At 32.4% G+C, this 20,956-nt stretch overlaps 2 protein-coding genes across 3 annotated transcripts in view; both read right to left on the bottom strand.

The window, feature by feature from the left end:
* The window catches only part of LOC128388831 (uncharacterized protein DDB_G0288805-like), a 73,277-nt gene extending 71,527 nt beyond the window's left edge, over positions 1-1,750 (bottom strand). Inside the window, exon 1 of the mRNA XM_053348289.1 lies at positions 1,083-1,750. Coding sequence (XP_053204264.1) covers positions 1,083-1,255 — 173 coding nt within the window. The 5' untranslated portion in view covers positions 1,256-1,750. The remainder of the gene's footprint in view (positions 1-1,082) is intronic.
* A 535-nt stretch (positions 1,751-2,285) lies between these two features.
* LOC128388848 (uncharacterized) overlaps positions 2,286-20,956 on the bottom strand; it is a 28,449-nt gene continuing 9,778 nt past the window's right edge. Inside the window, exons 2-8 of one of the 2 annotated variants that reach the window (XM_053348305.1) lie at positions 13,538-16,719; positions 7,963-11,139; positions 5,380-7,790; positions 4,236-4,472; positions 3,919-4,149; positions 3,420-3,849; positions 2,286-3,333 (exon numbers count right to left, since the gene is read on the bottom strand). In XM_053348305.1, the coding sequence (XP_053204280.1) occupies positions 3,293-3,333; positions 3,420-3,849; positions 3,919-4,149; positions 4,236-4,472; positions 5,380-7,790; positions 7,963-11,139; positions 13,538-16,719 (9,709 nt within the window). In that variant the 3' untranslated portion in view covers positions 2,286-3,292. Of the gene's footprint in view, positions 3,334-3,419; positions 3,850-3,918; positions 4,176-4,235; positions 4,473-5,379; positions 7,791-7,962; positions 11,140-13,537; positions 16,720-20,956 lie in introns of those variants that run through there. The other variant, XM_053348306.1, reaches the window with a different exon arrangement.

The following is a 20,956-nucleotide window of genomic DNA, read 5'->3' as shown; positions in this document are numbered from 1 at the left end:
TCATCATCCATTTGAACCTTATTATCTTGATAATGTAAATCATCATCATCATCATCGTTAACAATACATGATAATGTCTCTATCCAGTAAATATAACAAACCTGAAGGGAACTGAACCTGAGTCAAGGTAAACAATAGGTGTAATGTGATGGGTATTGTTAGTTTATATTATTAATAACAATTGTATTATTATCATTATCATGATAATAACCATGATGATGATTATTATTATTGTTACTATTATTATTATATATAAGGTAGAGTAAGAAAATGAAAACATTGAGTATTGAATATTTATCAGAATCAGGGAGTTGATATAATGGATAATAATAATAATAAATGATATGTATTAATATAAAAAAAAAGTTGAGCTAAATAATTTATTCTGATTGGTAACAACACTTTGTCAAAATAATTACAATTATAATCATCATCATGCTGACAATTAATCATCATCGTCATACTGATAATGTATCATTGTCATCACACACAAAATTAACAACGTAACAAATTAAAAGCGTTACTTTTTTTTTGGTTCAAACTTTAAACAAAAAATGAAAGTTTTTACCAAAAAATTATATTAATATATTCATAAGCTAATCAATTTTAAACAATTTGCTTAGACTAAATCAAATCAAATTAACTACAATATATATATTGTATTGTACTTGAAGTAACCTAATAATAGTAAACTGATTACGTTTTGTGTATTCACAAATTGACTGATGGTTAATGTTGTTAATTGTAATAATATTACATTATAATGATAACCCAATTTAACATTTCATCTGCAGTCAATCAACCTCCATCACCTCCACTCATCCACCCACAATGATGATACATGATGATGATTATATGAATATCGTATTAACCAGATTAACCCGAATTTAAATCTCAATGGATTTTCATAAAGAGAGAGAGAGAGAGAGAGAAACAAAAAGTCAAATAGCTTAGCCGATAAAATGATGATGATGATGATGAAGTTTAGGATTTTGTATTGATTAAAGATTATAATGGATGAGAAATGATTTGTAATGGATGATGATTAGAGGGAGGGGGCAATCAGATGATATGAACAATACCTTTTCTGGTAGCATAATGAAAGCACATAATCTGAATTGGATTTCCTAATGAGAAACATTGAATCAATGCAACCTTTATCCCAGAGTATGTACTCAGCTGTTTCCCTGGAAATACAACCGTAATAGTAATCACATGTTTCCTCATCTAAAATATCAATACAATTTGTTGTCATGTTGATTATTTAATTGGTTGAAAAGGAAAAGCGAACAAAAGAAAATCAATCAAATCAATTAATCAACTTGATTCACACAAGACAAACTAAACAATAACAACAACAATTCAATCAATCACAGTAAACAAAATACACTCATGTAGTTGTTGTTGTTGTCAGTGTTGTTGTTGGTGTTGATGATGATTCTGTTGTTGGTTATAAACAAATCTTATAAATCCAATTGTTATTTAGATGATTACAATTTAGCAACGTTGTGTAAACTAGTTGAATGGTTTCACGATTTTGATTTTTTTTTAAAGACGGATTATTAATCAGTCAATGATGGATTGATGGTTAACAATTAATTTTAAATTGTTTCGTTTCTTGTTGATGAAATTGAGGTTGACTCTTTGTAGATTAACATTACTATTAGTTTATATTGTTTGGGTTGGTGTTGTTGATGTTGTTGTAGGTCCTTGATCAAACATAATGCAACTAAGGCAAGATTCAACTCCAAGAATCAGCTTCACTCCCAGTTGCTCCTGCATCTCATGTCTCCCTCTCCCTTTATTTTCATCCTCATCCCTCATCTTCATCATCATCTTCTTCATCATCTTCATCTTCATCCCTTTGCGCAGTTTATTCAATCAACGTTATCGTTGCGCATTCCCAATGAACAACTAATATAAATATTCAAATAATCATCATTATGATTGAACAAAATGAAGATGAAACTTTAACTAATAGTTATCATTATCCTAATAGGGAACATTTAATTAATCGCTAATTGTAATTAATGTTCAAATAATTGAACGACAATTAATTCAATTAACTTTTCCTTCAGTTTGGTTTTTGTTTTGAAAGTTTTTTTTCTTGAACCAGAAAAACAAATCAAATTGTAATTAGTTAATTTTATTTCAATTTAACGATATTATTATTAATTATTCACATTATGAAATAAACTCAATGTTAATTTTATGAGCAAATTAATCAGATAGTTGATTGGATACAATTTAAATTAAATAATCAAATGATACAAATTGTATTTGGGTTTATATGTTTAGAGCGGTTGAATTTGAAAAACAAAGTTTTTTTTCAGCTTCGATTAAGTTTAATCACATTTTACAATTTAGTTAATCATTAATTTGTTTAAACACTCATTATAAGTATGTAGTTGATTTGGTAAATACAAGCATAGTTAAGTAATTATATTTTTTTTTTCAAAGTAATTAGTTATTATCTGAAAGGCTTGGAAAATTAAATTGCTCGTTGGCGTTGAAGGGGAAAAAAGTATAATGATTGATGGTGATTAAAGTTGATTACAATTTGCCGATTGATCAGTTAATTGTTTTCTTGTTTTCCAATTCTTGGTGTGTACAATTATCCCGGACACTCGGACATCGTTTTCAGTTAATTTACATATTAATTGTTGTATAAAAAAAAGAGTAGATTGATTTTTTACTGAGCTTGAACGCATCATCTTTGTCTAAATCACACAATTAATTACAGTTGATTAGTTGGCCAGGGTTGGGAGTTGAACAATTGAACATGATCAATTTAACAATTTAGCGTAATTAAAAATGAGTTGAATATCTGCTAATTTGAGAATTGATTTGATAATTATAACATGAGAGGGAAGGATTGGAAAAAAATTTCCATTAGATGAAATTAGATATTAATTGTTGACCAGGATTTAGGATTCAATTAAATTTACAAGTTTCTCTAATTGTTGACAAGCAAACAATTGACAATTAAGATGATAAGTATTCATTTCAATTCTTATTTTAGGTTATCATTTTGTGCGTGTTTCTTTCAATCAAGAGGATTTAATATCAATTAGTTTTCTTTTTTAGTTTCCTTTCCACCGGGGAAATTGATTCTAAGTGTTCCTTAGATTAGTTGATTAGAGAGATTCAATAAGTGATTAAGAAAATACGAAATTTCTTAATTCTGCATCTTTTTGAATTAAATTCTAAATTTAAATGCATAATTATCGAAGATCAAACTATGATTCAAGTTGATTTGGCATTGGAATAGGAAGATTCAATTATTTATCGTTCAGATGAATGATGATGGAGAGTGAGTTCCATGAGCAATACCTGGTGGTGTAAATGAGAAGAAAGTGAAAATTTAGTTGACAATTAGATGAGAATCAACAAATTAAAGTAGATATAATGTTCCTTACTTGAAACTTTGCGACTTCTCTCTGTTGCCTCTTTAGCTATTTCTGAATTTAAGGCCAAAAGTTCAGCTCGTCGACGTTTTTCTTGAACAAAGATCGTTTTTACATCTTGAGAAATGGCCTTTTGGGAGGATGAATCAATATTCTGAATGTCCATTGAGGAGCAAGTCTTTCGAAGCGGCTGATTATCATCAAGACAAGAATCATCATCAACATTGGAACCCGTTGATGACGATGGAAGCCCTCCGATTGTCGAGCGAAAAGATGAATTTATGGACTGACCCCGACGGTGAATCGGAGTGTAGGAAGTATATGCAGCGTCTGAAAGCATTTTACGAAATGATTCCGCTTTCATGGTTCGTTTGGTTAGTTCGTCCAAGGTGTTTTCTTCATTAAGTTCAGATCCATTTTCAGTTTTGTGAACTGAATCAATCTAATATTTTGGAAGAAAAATAATTAATTCGAAACCCTTCAATGTGGACTCTTTCATAGTCTCTCTTACTTCATTAATGGTCCTTTCTTCATTAAATGGTTCAGGTGATTTACTTTTTGTACTTTTAACTAGATCAGGAGTACCAGTTACATGTCGAGTGTTAATTGTTGTTGATTGAGTTGTTGTTTTGTATGACTGAGGTGAGGCGATTAAAGGTTGATTGTTGTACATCATTTTAGCGCTTGTTGGTTTATCAATAAAATCATCTTCATCGATCGAGCGCCATGTTGTTGATAGAGCCTGTAAAATGTGAAATTAGCGAATCACTAATTGTTGTTAATTGTGGACAAGAATTGAACGCCGATTGTAAATTAAATGATTCATACCGAAGGTGAGCAAGTTGGTGATGAATTTGAAGAAAGATGAAGTTGACTAACATTTGATAGATAACCTGAAGTTGAGGTTGTCGGTCTAATTATAAGGTCACCATTGTTTATCTTGTCGAGGTCAAGGTCATCTTTACCGGAAAATGTACACGAAGAGGAACCAACCATGACCAGAGCGGGTAAATCATTAGCGGAATTGGATAAAGATGATCTCATGGATTGTGGACTTGAATCAATCTATATGCATATAAATATATAATTAAAAAATTAATTAGTTGGTTAAATTAATAATTGTGATGGGAAACAGGATAATGATTGATGGTATAAATCAAATTCAAACAAAAGACAATCAAGACTCACAAGGAGAGAAGAGTTAATTTTTCTTAATTCTTATCACAATTAACACTTAGTAATTGTATTAACACACATTGAGAATACAATTAACAGCAGCAAATAGTTGATTTGATAAATGATGAGTGTGTATGTCATTTAATTGTTGGTTGATTGTTCTTGGTGTTTGTGAATGAGTGTCAGAGGTGTGAGTGTATGTGTGTGTATATGTGTCTAAGTTGATTAATTGGATCAATAATAAAACTCAAGATAATCATAAAAATAATAATAATTTAACATAATCAAGGTGATTTTCAAATGATAATCTAATTGTGATGGTTCATTTGGCTGGAGGTAATTGTGATTGACAAGCAACACCAACAACAACAAACACAAACACAAATTGACAAAATGAATAAACAAATAAATTGATTTTGTAACAATTTGCATTTGATTGTACAAAAAGAAGCAAAAAAACAAAATTAATTGATTATCGGGTTTCATTCAGATGCAAATCAAAATAAACAAAATAATACAAAAAATTTACATGAGAATTGACAATTGGAAACAGAAAAGTTTTTTTTTCAATCAATCGGTCATTTGGTCAGTTCTTCTTGATCATCTCCTCATATGGACAACAAAAGATTTATAAATTGAATTTCTTAATCAACACAATTAATATATTGAGATTGAATTAATTGTTGGTTTAAATGATTGAAGAAACAAAAAATTAATACTCAAGAGGAACAGGTAACATAAACATAGACACAAATTAGATTTGATTTTGTTTTGATTATTCATTTAATCATCTGACCTCTTTTCTTTCATCTGATTTGATTGTTGTAGTTTTCATAGATGATGATGGTGTTGTTGATGCTACTGTTGTTGATGATGATGATGATTCAATTAAATTAAGAGTTGATGGCCTTTTACCGGTTACCGTATCATAGGTAAATTGATTATCACAATTACCTCCACCAATAGATTCAATTGTTGTTGAACCATCTGAATGATTAACCGTATAAACCGGAAAATCGGACAGATCATTTTCTTGAGGAAAATGCTGAAAATATTGAGTATTATTTAGATTATTATTGTTATAGTTAATTGTTGACGAAGTGGCTGTGTAAGTAGTTAATTTATTGGTAACACGACGTCTTTCCGATTCTCGTTTAACCAAACGAACGGTTTTATTTGAGGCCAATAAAGGCTGTTGGAAAGTATATTGTTGACCATCACTTGATTCACCATAATCACCATAATTATTATCATTATTATAACAACTCATCATTTGGGAAGCATTTGATTCTTGTACAAATCCTCTGTCACCTCTTGATGTTATGGTGCTTGTTGTAGTTGCTGTTGTTGATGTTGTTGTCGAAATTGTCTCACTGGTTGAATCATCAGATCTACCTTGATTATCATCTAAATATTCATCAATTGAGCGACCACCATTAATTTTATTACTTGAAACTGATCGACTGGTATTATTTTTATAACTATAATTGACTAAATTGGAATCTAAATTTTCGTAAACATTATTAGATCCAGATGATGATGCAGTTGCCAGTTCCTCTTCCGGTGAAATTTGTTGATAACCTTTCAGGTAATTAAAAGGGGTCATATCTCGAGACTCCATACTATCCATATCTGTTTCACCATAGCCAGAACTGGTTGAAGTATTGGTTTTACCAGCTGATTGATTGTTATTTAGTACCGATATTGATTGTTGCTGCTGTGGATGACCTGAAGTAGGTGATGTAGTTGTTGATGCTGTTGTTGCTGTCGTTGAATCAGATTTGGTTTTTTTAAAATTTTCCAAAATTTCTTTACGTTTAGCATGTAAACTATCAATCGCTGAATCAATGTTAGCTAATTCTGCCTCCAGGCTAACTGGACCAGGTCGATTTGAGCTTTTACTGGAACTTGAGGATGAACTATTGGTGGCTGTTGCTGTGGTTGGTGTTGATGTTGCGGATAACATTTGCTCGAGTTGTGAACGAGCCAAAATTACATCTGAATCATTCCATGGATCTTCAATTGATCTTTGCTCTAATCGTTTTGCTGATTGTACGATGAGACCTCGAACACGACCAAGCTCACCTTCCAACATTTGCTGTTGTTGTTTCATTTTGTCAACATTGGAAGATGCTGATCGAGGATCATCACCATCGCTACCATCATTTAAACTTAAATCGGTTAATGATGATCTAACACCTTCTAGAGTTTTCTCTAAAATATCTTTGTCTTGTTTCAGGTAATGAATTAGTTTCTCTTGTTCAGTAACTTGATCCTCTGATTCTACCTCATCTTCTGTCGTCTCTTTTTTCTTTGGAGGTGACAAATAGTTGGTGAATTTTAGTTGTTCACCTCGTTGTGGGACCATGGGTGGAGGATGAGACACTGAAGGTTGAGCAACTGTCGTTGAAGATGAAGCTGAAACTCCAGCAGCACCTTGAGATTCAGGGAAACGGTCAAGGAACGAAGTAGAAACGGCTTTTCCTCTCTTGAAGTCAGAATCGTTATCATTATCGGTTGGTGAAGAATCGAGCTGTTGATTATAATGATAATCTCGATTAAATTGATTATTTTGGCTTTGAGGAAGGTGAGACTTGGAATATTGTTGTTGTTGTTGTTGTCGATTTCGAGAGACTGAAGTTCCAGGACCAGGATGATTAAGTTTAACCATATTGTCCACCATATCTATGACAGGGAATTGACTCTCATATTGTCTCTCTGCTTCCAATAGACTCTCTCTTAGCTCTTTGTAGCGACTTTTATGTTCCTCTCGTCGTTGTGGTTCAATTTCCATCATTTTCTCCTCAGATTCCATTTGTAATCTTAATGAATCACAAGTAGATGCAAGGTGAGATTGATTTCGTCGAAGTTGAATCAAAAGAAGAACCAATTCCTCATGAGTTTTACCCAATAGTTCACCCGCTGAAGAGAAAATCTTTGAATTATAAATGTCTTGCTCATTTTGTAATCCAGTTCCAACTGAGCGAGACAATTTCCTCTGTAATTTACTTGAATGGTTGTTGTTTTCAGTTACACAATAATAGGGATAACCATGTTGATTATAACCCAATGGGAGAGGTGGGGGTGGTGGAGGTTTAGATGTTGTCTCAGAGTCGGAAACATTTTTCAAATCATCTTGAGATCGTCGATTCCTTGGTGAGCGTCTCTTTTTCAATTTCTTATCCAAATAGGAACCAGATTGTGAGCCTAATGTGACAAAGAGAAAAGAACAACAAAATTAATCGAAAATAAAAACAGAAAATCCATTAAATTTGTCAATAAAAATAGAAAAACGTTTATCATATAAAGATAATCATTTCGAAACAGTTCAATTTGAATAAATGTCTTTTATTCATTTGTAGCTCTGATCATTTAATACCTTCTCCTTCAATCAATGATCTCTCTGACTCTGATTCAGTTTCCATCATTACTGATGATGATGATGGTGGTGTTGTTGTTGTTGTCGTTGTTGATGTTGGTTCTTTTTTCATCTTCTCTTCTCCAATTTGATCATGTTCATCTCGATGATCCAAAGTATCATCAAATTTAACTACTTTACGGATTTGTGAATAAGTTACGTTACTTTTTCTACTATTATTAACATTATCCGTCATGAGGATATTTTTCTGTTTCACTGGAAGTTTAGGTAATATTTCATCACTATTCGGATGATTAATCATCATTTCTCCATCAATTTTAGTAGACTCATGAGGATTTGTTGATCTGATAAATTCTAGATTCTCATATAAATGATCATCGTCCAAATTTTCAAGGGATTTTGACTTTCTCTTTTCAGATCGTAAACTGTCAGTATAACGTAAGCTTGATCGAAGTTGATTGTCACGGACAAATGATGGTGGTTTTTCATTTGCTTCCATAATAACTTCAGGGGTTACACATCGCTTTTTACCCGATGCACCAATGGAAATCGATTGTTCATCTTCACCAATTACTCCACCTCCCTTTCGGGCTGCACCATAATTATGATTATTAACTCGCTGTAACCGTGATGATAATTTCTCCCTCTCCCGATAATTGATAGGTAATTCTAGACCATCACTATTATTAGGTAATAGATCTGAATAATAATATGGAGCAATTTTTGGAGCTTCGGGAAGGTTGGCAATGTCTTCTAATGATCCTGATTTTACTTCATTTGTATCCAAACATTTTTGCTCCTGGGGCTCAGTTTTTTCATCGCATGAACCTGAATTTGTATCATTTTCATCTTGTTGTTGTTTCTCATCAGTTTCTTTTATGGCAAATTCAAGGTATGAGGAACTAACATATGCAGGATTATCCATAGAAGTAGAATAAGATGAACTAGAATCCATTACAAGTTCTGGCACTGATTTAAAGGTAACTGTTGATGAAGAAGATGATAATGGGTCACCTTTAGTTAACTGCGAAAGGGATGATGTTGGCACGCAATCAGTTAAATTCTGTAAATTATGTCCTCCTCTTCTTGAGACATTAACAGACCCTGTTGTCACCATTGTTGATAATATTTGTTTCTGTTGTTGTTTGGCACTTATTGGAATATTATTTGCATTATATTGACTTGAATCAAATTCTCGACTCAACTCATCATCAGCATCTTCTCCTTTATCATCATATCCTGTAAAAGGTACAGATGATTGATCAATTGATGAAGAACCACCACCAACTGTTTGCTTATGATTATTGGCAAGAATTGATGATTTCGAGCAAACTGGTTGATTGGAACCTGAGCTTCCATCAGCTTCCCCACGGTCACTCAAGGGTGTTGTTTCACCCTCTTTATGATTACCACTTGCACTTGATTCTAATGAAGTTAATTGTCTCTCTCCTCGATTTGATTCAGCGGTTTTCCTTAAATCAGCAAGAACCGAGAATGTTGTTGCTGATGATGATGTTGATTGTGATATCGTTGCTAATTTATCAGCACTCTCTTGATAACCTAATGCAACATCAGGCTCACTATAAATTTCACGAAATATTTTACTCTGATTACGAAGGTTAACATTTTGCTGTTTTCCCTCCACTTTTAACGATGTAGATGATGATAATGATGATAAAGCAGATGAACATGATGATTGTTGTGCAACATTTAATGGATCACTTTCATTATTATTAACCTTTGATTCCAATAATGCGATTCTCTCTTTAACAAAATTAGCTGGAGGTGCAATAGTTTCTTCAGGTTTAACAGGTTCAACAAAATGCTTACCCTTGTTATCAACAACATTTTGAATGATGTTTGATGCATTAACAACCACATTGTTTTCAGCGTCAACAATAATATTACCATGTTTGGAGGTATTTGAAGTTTTATCTTCTAAAACTCGAGTGGGATAATCCCTTGGTTCAATAGTATCAACATAAGGTGCGGTGCTTGGTATATGAGTTTTTGTAGGTAAAATTGTTGTATTTTTAGACTGAGGCTTTGGCGGTGGTGGTGGTGGAGCCATTTTGTTGGATATACTTGTGTTTGGGTTATTTGATTGATTGACTATGGTACCGGAAACATTGAGTCCACTGGGTCCGCAACTTGCTGGTCTACATGGGTGTAATGAACTTGTTGATGGTACCAATTTGGTTCCATGGGCAAGATACCGGGACATTTGATTAGGATCAACTACAGGGTCAACCCATTGTTCAGGATAACCTGAATATCCTGACATTGGATTGTTGTTGTTGTTGTTGACATTACCCATGTTGGATACACCAATATTGTTGGGGATGACTGATGTTACTGGTATACCCATTGGGATTGATGTTACTGTATTATAAGTGGCAAATTGTTGACAATTTGTGGACAATTGTTGTGTGTAACATGATGATACTAGGGATGGATCAATTAAAACATTACCTGTGCTCATAGATTGATTTGCAACTACTGGTATTGGCACACCGGTTGTCATCATAGCCATCATCATGGATGATGATGATGATGATGACTGTGGATGATGATGATGAGAAGGTAAATGAGTTGACATTGTTAGGTCAGGTTGTCGTAACGTGGATGGTGCTTTGTAATAGTCTTCACGCTTAACGAAATTATCTAAATTAGATTGAGATTCTTGACCATCACCTACACTACGAGGTAAGGATGTGACACCGGGTTGTAATACAGAGGATGATGAGCCCATTGAGGTAGTTGCATCACCGTCAATCGTTGTATTGGCCATAACAGCGGTGGCAGTGGTGACAATATTATAATTTGGATTCATCATGTGATTAGTTTCAATTAAATTACAATCAACTACTGATGGTGATCCTATTGGTCCCAAGTAAGATGGATTAGATGTAATCATCTTGGCTGGAATTGAATACAATTGATTAATATTCATATAATCAGGTGAGGCACAGGTTCGATCAACTGGTAATTCAGTTGTACCAACAACCATTGCCGAAGTTAATTGTGACTCTTTTGATTGTTGATTAGTATTATTCTCGTTAGATGTACTTGATGTATTAAGTGGATTTCCACAGCTTTCATGTCGACGTCTAACCCGATTAACAGTAGTGGTAGTAGATTCCTGGAGAGTTGCATCATTTGATCCTGATTTAATTGCTGATTGTCAAATTTTAATCATTATAAAAATTGATTAGATATATTTAATTGAAATAATAAACATGTTGATGGTTTTTTTTTGTTAGACTCAAGTTAAAATGATGTTAGTCCAAAGTGTTTTTGTTTTCTTGATTTGGTCAAGATGAGATGGATTAGTTTTGTTGGATTACAATTGAATTGGTTAATTTGAAGTTTAATTGTGTTAGCAGAAAATAAATTATCATCATGTAGTAGTAATGAGTGAAAGATTATGTTGAATTGTGTTAATTTTGTTATATAAATGATTAATTTCATGATGGATACTTTTTGTAATATTGTTATGTTACAACAGGGCAGTAAATGGTCAGAGAGATTGTTGATTGTTAGAGTTGTTATTTTTGTATTAGTTTGATCATTAATAAATTATCTTTAATTGTGATTTAGTTAAGGGATAAGAAAGAGTGGGAATTGAGGAAAGTTGATTGGTAACCCTTTTTATCCGATTCTTTTTCCAATGATATATAATCATGATAATAGATATCATTAAATTACTAAACTAAATAAATGATTAAATAGATTACATATAAACTCACAATCATTATCTTCTTAATCATCATGGTGATCGAAGTGGGTAAAAGGTTAGTGTTTTTACAAGAACAAAATCATCAAAATGATAATCTGATAATCTCTATCAATCTATGATAAATTTGCTTCTACCAAATGGGAATACAGATTTTGTATTAACAGTTATTATTAAAGATGGGAAATAATTTCAACGATTACAAGTTCAGAATTAAAGAGATGGGTTTTCATGGTGATGAGAAGATGAAAATTAAGATGATGAAAATGATAGAAAGAGAGAACCGATTGAGGTCAATTGATCCTGGGTTTATAACTAATTTCCATTATCCTGTTTTCAAAGTTCTAACAAGAATCATCAGAAGAGAGAGAGAATTGTAGATAGAAAAATGATGAGAAAAAGAGGGAGAGAGGTTTACCTCCTATTCTCATTATTTCATGTTGATTAAACTTCAGAAATTCAGAAGTTGATAGAATTAAAGTTATAAGCACGCATGAGACAAATAACCACGCAGCTTCATACTCTCAACATGATGTTTCATGAGAGATCAGTCAAAGATTCTGGATAAATGTATCTAAAAATGAACGAGATTATCCAATTGAGCTTAGTGAGTTATTTTTCTCTCTCTCACTCAATCGTCTTCTCTCTTAATTTTATTATCTTTTGAATTTTATTATTTTATCATAATCTATAATCTTTTCCGATCTTCACAATTGCTTGATTTTCTCAGAGGAACTATCGTTCCATATAAGAATTGGGAATTCACGTAAGTCACTTATCTCTTTCTCTCTCTCTCCCAGGGCAAAGTAAATCAAATACAATATCTGATTATAATCATTTACTATTATAATGATACGAAAAGGTAATTGGCAAGACAAAAAGAAGACACTAGAAGACAAAGAATGAGAAAATTTCACTTATCTCTCTCTCTCTTCATCCGATCTCTGAATTTCAAGGATCTTAAAGAGATTTGTTTTCTTTGTCTTTTTCTTCATCTCTTGAGTTTCTATCTAATCATTTTCTCATCTTTCTCTTTCTTTATGGTTTTTTGTTGTTTTATTTATTTTCTACTTTGATTCATCATCTTTCTTTTTTTCAAGATCATCATCATCATGATATTTACTCTTAAAAAATCATTATTATCATCATTTCTTTTCAACCTGAGTTACAGGTTGAACCGGAATGTCCGGCAAGTCCTTTTCTTCCTGTTACATCTTTTAATAATTTTTCTTCTTTCTTTTTCTCTTTCCTTAATTTCATCCTCATCCTCATCTTCATCTTCATCATCGTCATTTTGTTTTTCTCTTATGTATTAAGATGAGAGAGATGATGAAGATTGTGTGAGATCCTTTTAGGCAAAAAATTAAGATCCTGGAGGCTATTGATCAAATCTAATCAATCTGATTCACCTTATTTCTTATATACTCTCTTTCTCAGCCTCCCATTTTCATCTTTCATTCAGAATCACTAAATACTTTGAAAATAATATCATGAACTCATCAACACAGAAAAATACCTACTCATCTTCATCCTCTCACCTTTAGTCTTGTTAAAAGTAACATAAGTTATTTTTTTGCGTAACAAAGATGATTACTGAATCAAATGAATCAAAAATAAAGATCCCTGATTAATGTAAACAATCAAGGTAATCAAAACATTGATAATAAAACTCTCACAGTCAATAAATAGTAATCATTGGAAAAGGAAAGATGGGCTTGGTGGAAAAAGGTAAAAGAAAAATAGAAAGGTGGGAAAGTGAATGATGATGAAGATGTGGAAAGGCACATAAAGTACAGTAAATGAGATAAAATGATGATGGAAATTAAATTAAAGACTAACCTTCGTCATCAGATGAATAGGTTATATCGGCCACGGGAAAAGATGAACCGATACTTTTTGAACGTTCCCTGCTGAATATTGGCTCTTCTCGAGATCTCATGTCTCCTGGTACTCCCATGAACCCACCGCCTGAGTTATGAGGATAATCGGGTAGACCCATTTTGTTTCGATACTCTTTGGGTAAAGGAGGTCGCATAGGTACATCTGAGAAGGTTAAATCAGAACCAAGGGAACTGTTCAAATGATGAGAATGTTGTAAATGATGTTGATGGTGTGATGGTGATTTAGCTGATCCAGAGATGATTCCTTTAGATCCACCGCCGGTTGAAGTGGCCATATTGGTATTTGAGGTATTATTATTTGATGAATTATTGCGTTTATTCAATGGGCCAGAGAGCATTTTTTGTTTCCATTCAAGTAACCGAAGTAAACTAACATCACGATCTTGTTGACCTCGTGGTGAAATGTCCAAATTTGAAGGTGGAAAATTAATTCCCTTGGGTCTAGAAGCATTAGCTGGTAACCCATTTGATGTTGTTGCTTGTAATGGTTGTTGTTGGGAAACGGTAGTCTGCTGACGAGCTGCTTGTTGTTGTAGGTAATCAGACCAAGGTCTAGGTGGTGGTGATGTTAATTGTTGTTGTTGTGATTGTGATTGTTGATTAACAGGGCCATTACTTGTTCCATATTCAATTTGATTGGTATAATAGTATGGATCATACCTTTCCAGACTTGATTTAGGACGAATTGGCAGTATTTTTGGTGTTTGAATTGATTGTTGATTAGTATTGTTACCATTGTTAGCATTTTGTTGAGCAGAATCAACCTGACCGGTTGCATTGTTATGATGAGCTGGTGCTGTTGTTGATTGTTGTTGTTGCTGTTGCTGTTGATAGTATTGTTGATGAGCACCATTTGATTTTGATGATGATGAATTACCATTTACATTGCCAGTTTGATAACAGTTTTCAATTTCAGTCATTTCATCTTCGTCTTGAGCTTCTCTATCAAGAAAATCAGCTGAATGAGGACGAGGAGGTAATCTTGTCCTAGAAAATTGATTTGCAGAGGATTGTTGTTGTTGTTGTTGTTGTTGTTGTTGAGCTTGTTGTGATTGAATTTGTTGCTGAATAGGGTGATGATGATGATAACCTGATAATTGATTGGTTGACACTGTAAACTGTGATGGCGGTGGAATAGAGTAATGCTGATTCAAATTTGCAGTGGGTGACATGGGTGATGTTAATTGATATTGCATGTTAAGTCCATCGGGTTGAGGATAATCCGAAGGATTAAATGGAGACCCTTGATAATAGTTGGTATTAGTGTTAGTGTTGACACCATTGTTGGCACCATTTTGATTGGAAATTATATTATTGTTACTATTATTACTGCTAATACTATTATTTGGATCGTTAGAGGTAGAAACAGGGGCAACGTTGCCACCACTGTTAGGTGAGTTATTGGAGACATTGGTATTTGCATTGTTATGAGCAATTAAATCAGGAGCTGGTCCATTACCTGGACTAAAATACTGATTAGTGTTACTAGTATTATATATTGATCCTGGTGGAATAGCTCCAAATTCATTTGTTACTGGATACAAATCACTACAATTAAGGACACCCGATTCATCTAATTGCTGCCGTCTTGGTTTGGGTGGTGCATTTGCATAATGTGACCTTTTCTGATGAGTTGCTGGTGCTGGGTAGATTAGTGATGAAGACAATTGTGGATTAGCAGCTGAATGACCAGCCAGGTATGAGGAACCATGGTAAGACATTGGTGGAAGACCAATACAATTGTAGGAACCAGGATATTTAGCTCCAGCTGGAAGGTAGCCTGAGGAATCAGTTGATGAATTGTTGAGTGAATTAGGCATCGGCGGACGACGAGGGATGTAAGAGTTAAACCCAGAGTCTTCCTCTTCTTCACCACCGCCACCAGTCATACCACCGCTAAGACACCGGGTTGGATATCCTTTACCAACATTACCAACTGATCCAGGGATCATCATTATCCTTGAATCGGTAACATCTGATCCATCAGGATGATTACAAGCCTCTGGATTACCATAGCCAACCAGATTACCTGTAATTGTGGCCGCTTGTTGGACAGAAGATAAATTTCTCCGACTAAGTGAGTTAATATTACCGGTAGAGTTACCATTTGAATCAGATGAACCATAATTAAGTTGCATAATAGAAGCCAAATTTAGAGCTGTCATCCATTGTTCCATAGATTCCTTTGAATCGGCGGCCAGAAAGTAAGTTTTCATATTTTGATGTTCCAATTTGAAGCTATACTTTCTTGTGATTCCATCTTCAGTTGAACGGCAAAGGGAAACACGATAACTGGGCAATAATATGGATCCATGACACTTTTCCTCATTCGAATCTTTATAATAAAATAGACAATAATCACCCAAAACGAACCATCGACGTTTCCATTGTTTAATTGCTCCACCTTCTAATCTATACAACCAGCCCCTTAGGGTAACCTGAAGTTGATCACAACGTTCAACTGTTGGTGGACGAAGGGCAGTGGTACTGGTTGATCCAGTTCCTGATTTCCTGCGAACCAATTGATTCCTTAAACCATCCATGGTGATTAATTGATGCGGATAATTTTGATGATTAGTTATATCCAATAAGGTTTTATTGGAAGTCCTTATATTGGAATCACTGTTTCTATTATTATTTTTACAATTATTATTTATATTATTATTATTGTTATTGTTATTTATGTTGTTTAAATTATTACGTCTGGATGGATTGACTGAATCAATATCAGAATTACGACCAGTAACCTTTAATCTTTCATAATCATTATGTGGATTAAGACCAAGTAAAGTTGAGCTATGACGATAGGTAGTTGTATCTTCATAAAGGTTGACCGTTGAATTATTATTATTATTATTATTGTTATAGCCTATCACAGATCGCCTCTGAGCATCATGTAAACAAGAATCATTACCGATAATTGTATCTTCATCATCAATTCCAGGATCATCTTGAGATCGACGATGGGATGATGACAATTGTTGTTGTTGTAACTGTTGCTGGACAAGATGATGGAGCCTTTGATGTTGTTCATGGATTTCCTGAGCTGTATATCCAATGTCACTTTCATAAAATGACCTTTGCTTTAAGCTATTGGTATCATTGGCTATTTCCAAAGGTCTATAATCCAAACAAAAAGGTTCACAATAAAACACACAAGCACAAAAATAAATCCAAAAGGCGATTCATCAGTGAGATATGATTATCGATGATGACAAGATTCAGGTTTGTATATATAAAAGAGAGGGAAAAGAAAGAAAATATTATGAGTAAGATTAAAAGCGAAAAAGATTTAAAAACAATCACAAAGTGACAACAAAATGACAGTACTAAAGTTTCACCGAGATAATAGTTATTATAATCCAAAGAAATTAATCCAAAGTGATATAAATATGAAAGATAGAGAAGAGCTTCCAATTTATATTCCACTACAAATCACTTGTGTGAACAATTAATTAATCCAAAGGTAAAAGAAGAGGTTTTTAAGGCACGAATTAGATGGTCAGAATTTGGAGAATAGAAAAATACACAGATAAACAAATAGAATAGAGAAAAAAAAACAAGATGAAGTTTTTTTGATGTTGAAGAAAGAAAAATAGTTGACGTTTTATGCAATGGAAGAGAAACAAGAAAGAGAGAGAAAGAGAAGAAAAAAGATGAAGAGAAGTGGAAGAGAGAGAGAGAGAGAGAAAAGAAGTATTTTTTTGAAGAAAACTTTTTGCGCTCAACTGTAGTTACTACAACTTTCTACATTGTAAGTGTATTGAAGTAAAAAATGTTTAGACAGAAAGAGAAGATAAAAAGAAAGAGAAAAACCAGAAGATGAAAAGAGGAGAAAAGAACTTGTTTGAGAGAGAGAGAGAGAGAGAAGAGTTTAGAAGAGACCTAAAGAAAGAGGAGTGGAAAGAGGAGTGAAAGAAAAAAGGCTGAAAAAGAAAGAGAGGGAAAGAGATAAGTTTAAGGAACTTTTAGAAATGAATGAGGATTGGAACTGAAACCTCATGAAATAACAATTAGAAGATGGAGAGAAATGTTTGTTTTCGTCATGGAGAATTTCAATCTTTTCTTACATGATGAAGATGCTCTTGGTCTAACCGGAAAAAGAAAAAGCTCAATGAAGGTGAGAGATAACAAAAGAAGAAGAAGAAAAGTAAAAAAAGAAACGTTCTTTTACTTTTAATCTGTTGTGTATTGATCAGTATTTTGGAAAATATACTGAGAGAGAGAGAGAGAGAGAGAGAGTCTATGGTTACTAGAAAATGATGAAGGCCGAAGATGATAGAGAGTAAGGTGAAGATGAAGATGGAGAAAACTTGTTTCCCATCATTTCTCTTTCTCTTCGGGATTTCATCTCTTCAAAGGTAATTCTTTTCCTCACTTTTCTCTTTCTTCGTTGCGCTTCATTTTTTTCTACAAGAGACTTTGGTAAGATGATGATCATCTAAACTCTCTCGCCTTAGGCTTTTTTTTCTTCACATTTCTACTTTAACTGCAGCTCACTCATTTTTCATCCTCGTCAAAACAGAAAGAACAAATTATTAAGAAGAGAGAGAGAGATTAGTGTTAAGTGAAATGAGTTAAAGGAGAATCAAGTGAAGAATTGATTATATGATCGCATCTCTTGATCATCCTCTTAATCTTATCCCATTCATCTTTTGTTTCAAACGAATAATATTCAAATTATTTTGGAAACAATAAACTTCGTAATGAAGATGAGATGTTATCAATTTGTTAACTGTTTTTTTTTCAAGTTTATTACTATTGTCATTGTTGTAGTAATATAGTAGAGAAGTTGTAACAACAACAAAAGCATAATAAATACGCAAGGTGAATTGGATAAAGGGAGTGATGGAGATGATTATTATCATGTTTACTTTTTTTTGTGGGTCCAGGGTCACATATATAAACATGATTTCTAATCATCACTTTTACTTTTTATTTTCTTCTTCTCTTCATCATCATCTCCTCTTCGTCTTCCTCTTTCCATGAAGAAAATAATTATGATGGTTGTTAAGATTCTTAACCTTGTTCATCTTAATTCATTATAATTAATTATTGAGGTTAGAATTTCAACAGCAACAAAGAAGAAGAGAAAATGATGGAGATAAGGAAAAAAAAGGAAATACATGTTTAATCTCATATGTATTTATTTTGGATTATTGTTGAAAAATTAAAGATGAGAGAGAGAGAGAGAGAAGGTGAACATTGAAAACACTTATTCACAAGGACAAATCACTAATTACCATGGTATCACTATTAATAATAATAATTATTATTAGAACAATTAGTTACCTCTAATCATAATCACATTAATCCAAATGTAAATCACAAAGAGGGAATGAGAGAAAAGGTAAAGTTGTTGTAGGAAAAAAAAGTAAAGTCATTCAATGAACAATAACTGTTTAGGATTATGTATTCATCATCAGGATGATAATGTTAATGATGAAGATGAAAAAAAGGATAAATGCCAAATGAGAACCATTGAGAATTGTTGTTGTTGTTGTTTTCTTGTTATTCATGAATTTCCATTGGTTAACCATAACGAAAGAACAAAACAAAAAAAAAAGAACAATAATAATCAGCCAACACCAATTATGCTAATCAAAGGTTATATAGAAAATGGAAGAACAAAATTAACTAATGGTAATGATGATGAAGATAAAGATGATATAACTGTTGTATTTATCTTTTTACATCATATTTCACCCAAACAATGAAAAAATTACATGATGATGAAGATGCGAGCGAGAGAGAAAGAGAGAAACAGTAAAAGGAGAGTAAAAAAAAGGAGGGAAATGTAATTACACAGGAGATGGAACAAGAAAAAAAAGTATATTAAGGTAAGAGTTAATTTGATGTAATTTGATTTGAACAATATGAATATAAAATTAACTGTGTGAACAGAAAGCACATCAAATAAGCTGGATAAAGATGATTAGGTGAGATTAAGAAAAGAGAAAAAAATTAAATTCTTTTTTTCTTCTGTTCTTTAAGCTCATGAATAAGCTAATCAACCTCAAAAGAGAAACAAATTAACCAACTGATAAATCGTCTGCTCAAGATGACACATTAGATTATCACCAACACTAATTAAGAAAAAGTAATAATAGAATAAACAATTTATGATTAACCAATTTAATCGCAATTAAAGATTAACTGTTGTTCACTTTTGGTTGATTAGAAAGAAAATGGCGAAGGTTTGTTTACATTTAAATTCGAATTTCTTTTCGTTACCATGACAACCAAAGATTTTTATTCTTTTCCATTGTGTCTTTGTTGTTATTTAATTTCTTCCTTAAGGGTTAACTTAATTTATTAATTTCTCTTTCAAATTCTCTCTTTTAATTAGGAATTTTATCTGTTATTAATTAATTGTTTTCTTTTATTGTTCTTCAAGTTCTCTGGATCACAAATATATAAGAAGTTCGTTGTAAAGGTAAGAAAATTGTGGAAATGTTATTACATTTATTTCCTCCTTTTGAATTTCTATTAATTTTTACTCTTTTTGTTTTCTCATGTGTGAATTTACTGAAGGGACAATTGATTGGAAATTTACCATTATTATTGGAGATCAGTTATTGCTGATGTTTTAATTTTTGAAAGATCTAAAGAACATCCTTTAAGTAATTATCATTTGTTGTATGTTTGGAAAGCTAATATGGATATTCAGTATGTGGCAGGTTTGAAAGGAATTATTGCTTATAATACAAAATATATATGTAAAATAGAATCCAGTAAATAAGCTAATAATCCAGCTCAAATATCAGAAATTTTAAGTAAAAGTCTTGAAAAACTTTTGGGTTTCATGATAATATTTTAAAAAGATTCATCGTTTGATTCTAAATAAGCGTGAAGTTTCAATTCAAGAAGCAATTTTTAGATTAACAGGAATAAGGTTAAGATTTTGTTCAAGAGATATTTTTTTTATAAGCACTCAACTTCCAGAAAATCGTATCAAACTTTTATTTAAAATATCGAATGACGAAGAAATTTACAGAGCGCGAAGGAAAAGTCAAATAGAAAAATATTCAATGAGAGATTCACGATTGAGTAATTTATGTTTATTTGAATTTTTGAGTCAATACCGTTTTTCATATAATCATTGTGATGAAGAATATGAAAATGAAGTGTTGTATTCTGAAGAATAAGTAATATATGAAAATTCATCTCATAAAATTACTAAGAGAAATAAAGAAGCTGCAATTAAAATAATGTCTTTAAAAAATTGTTCTGAGACTATATATTATTATACAATTATTCTTTTATTTGTTCCTTTTAAAGTCGAAAATGAGCATTATGTACATGTGAATGATATAATTAATTATTATCTTTATTGTCAAAACAATAACTTATTTCG

This window comes from Panonychus citri, unplaced genomic scaffold, assembly GCF_014898815.1.
Source record: "Panonychus citri isolate SS breed McGregor unplaced genomic scaffold, ASM1489881v1 Contig00103, whole genome shotgun sequence".
Classification (NCBI taxonomy): Eukaryota; Metazoa; Arthropoda; class Arachnida; order Trombidiformes; family Tetranychidae; genus Panonychus; species Panonychus citri.
This window is presented reverse-complemented; position numbering and strand designations above follow the sequence as displayed.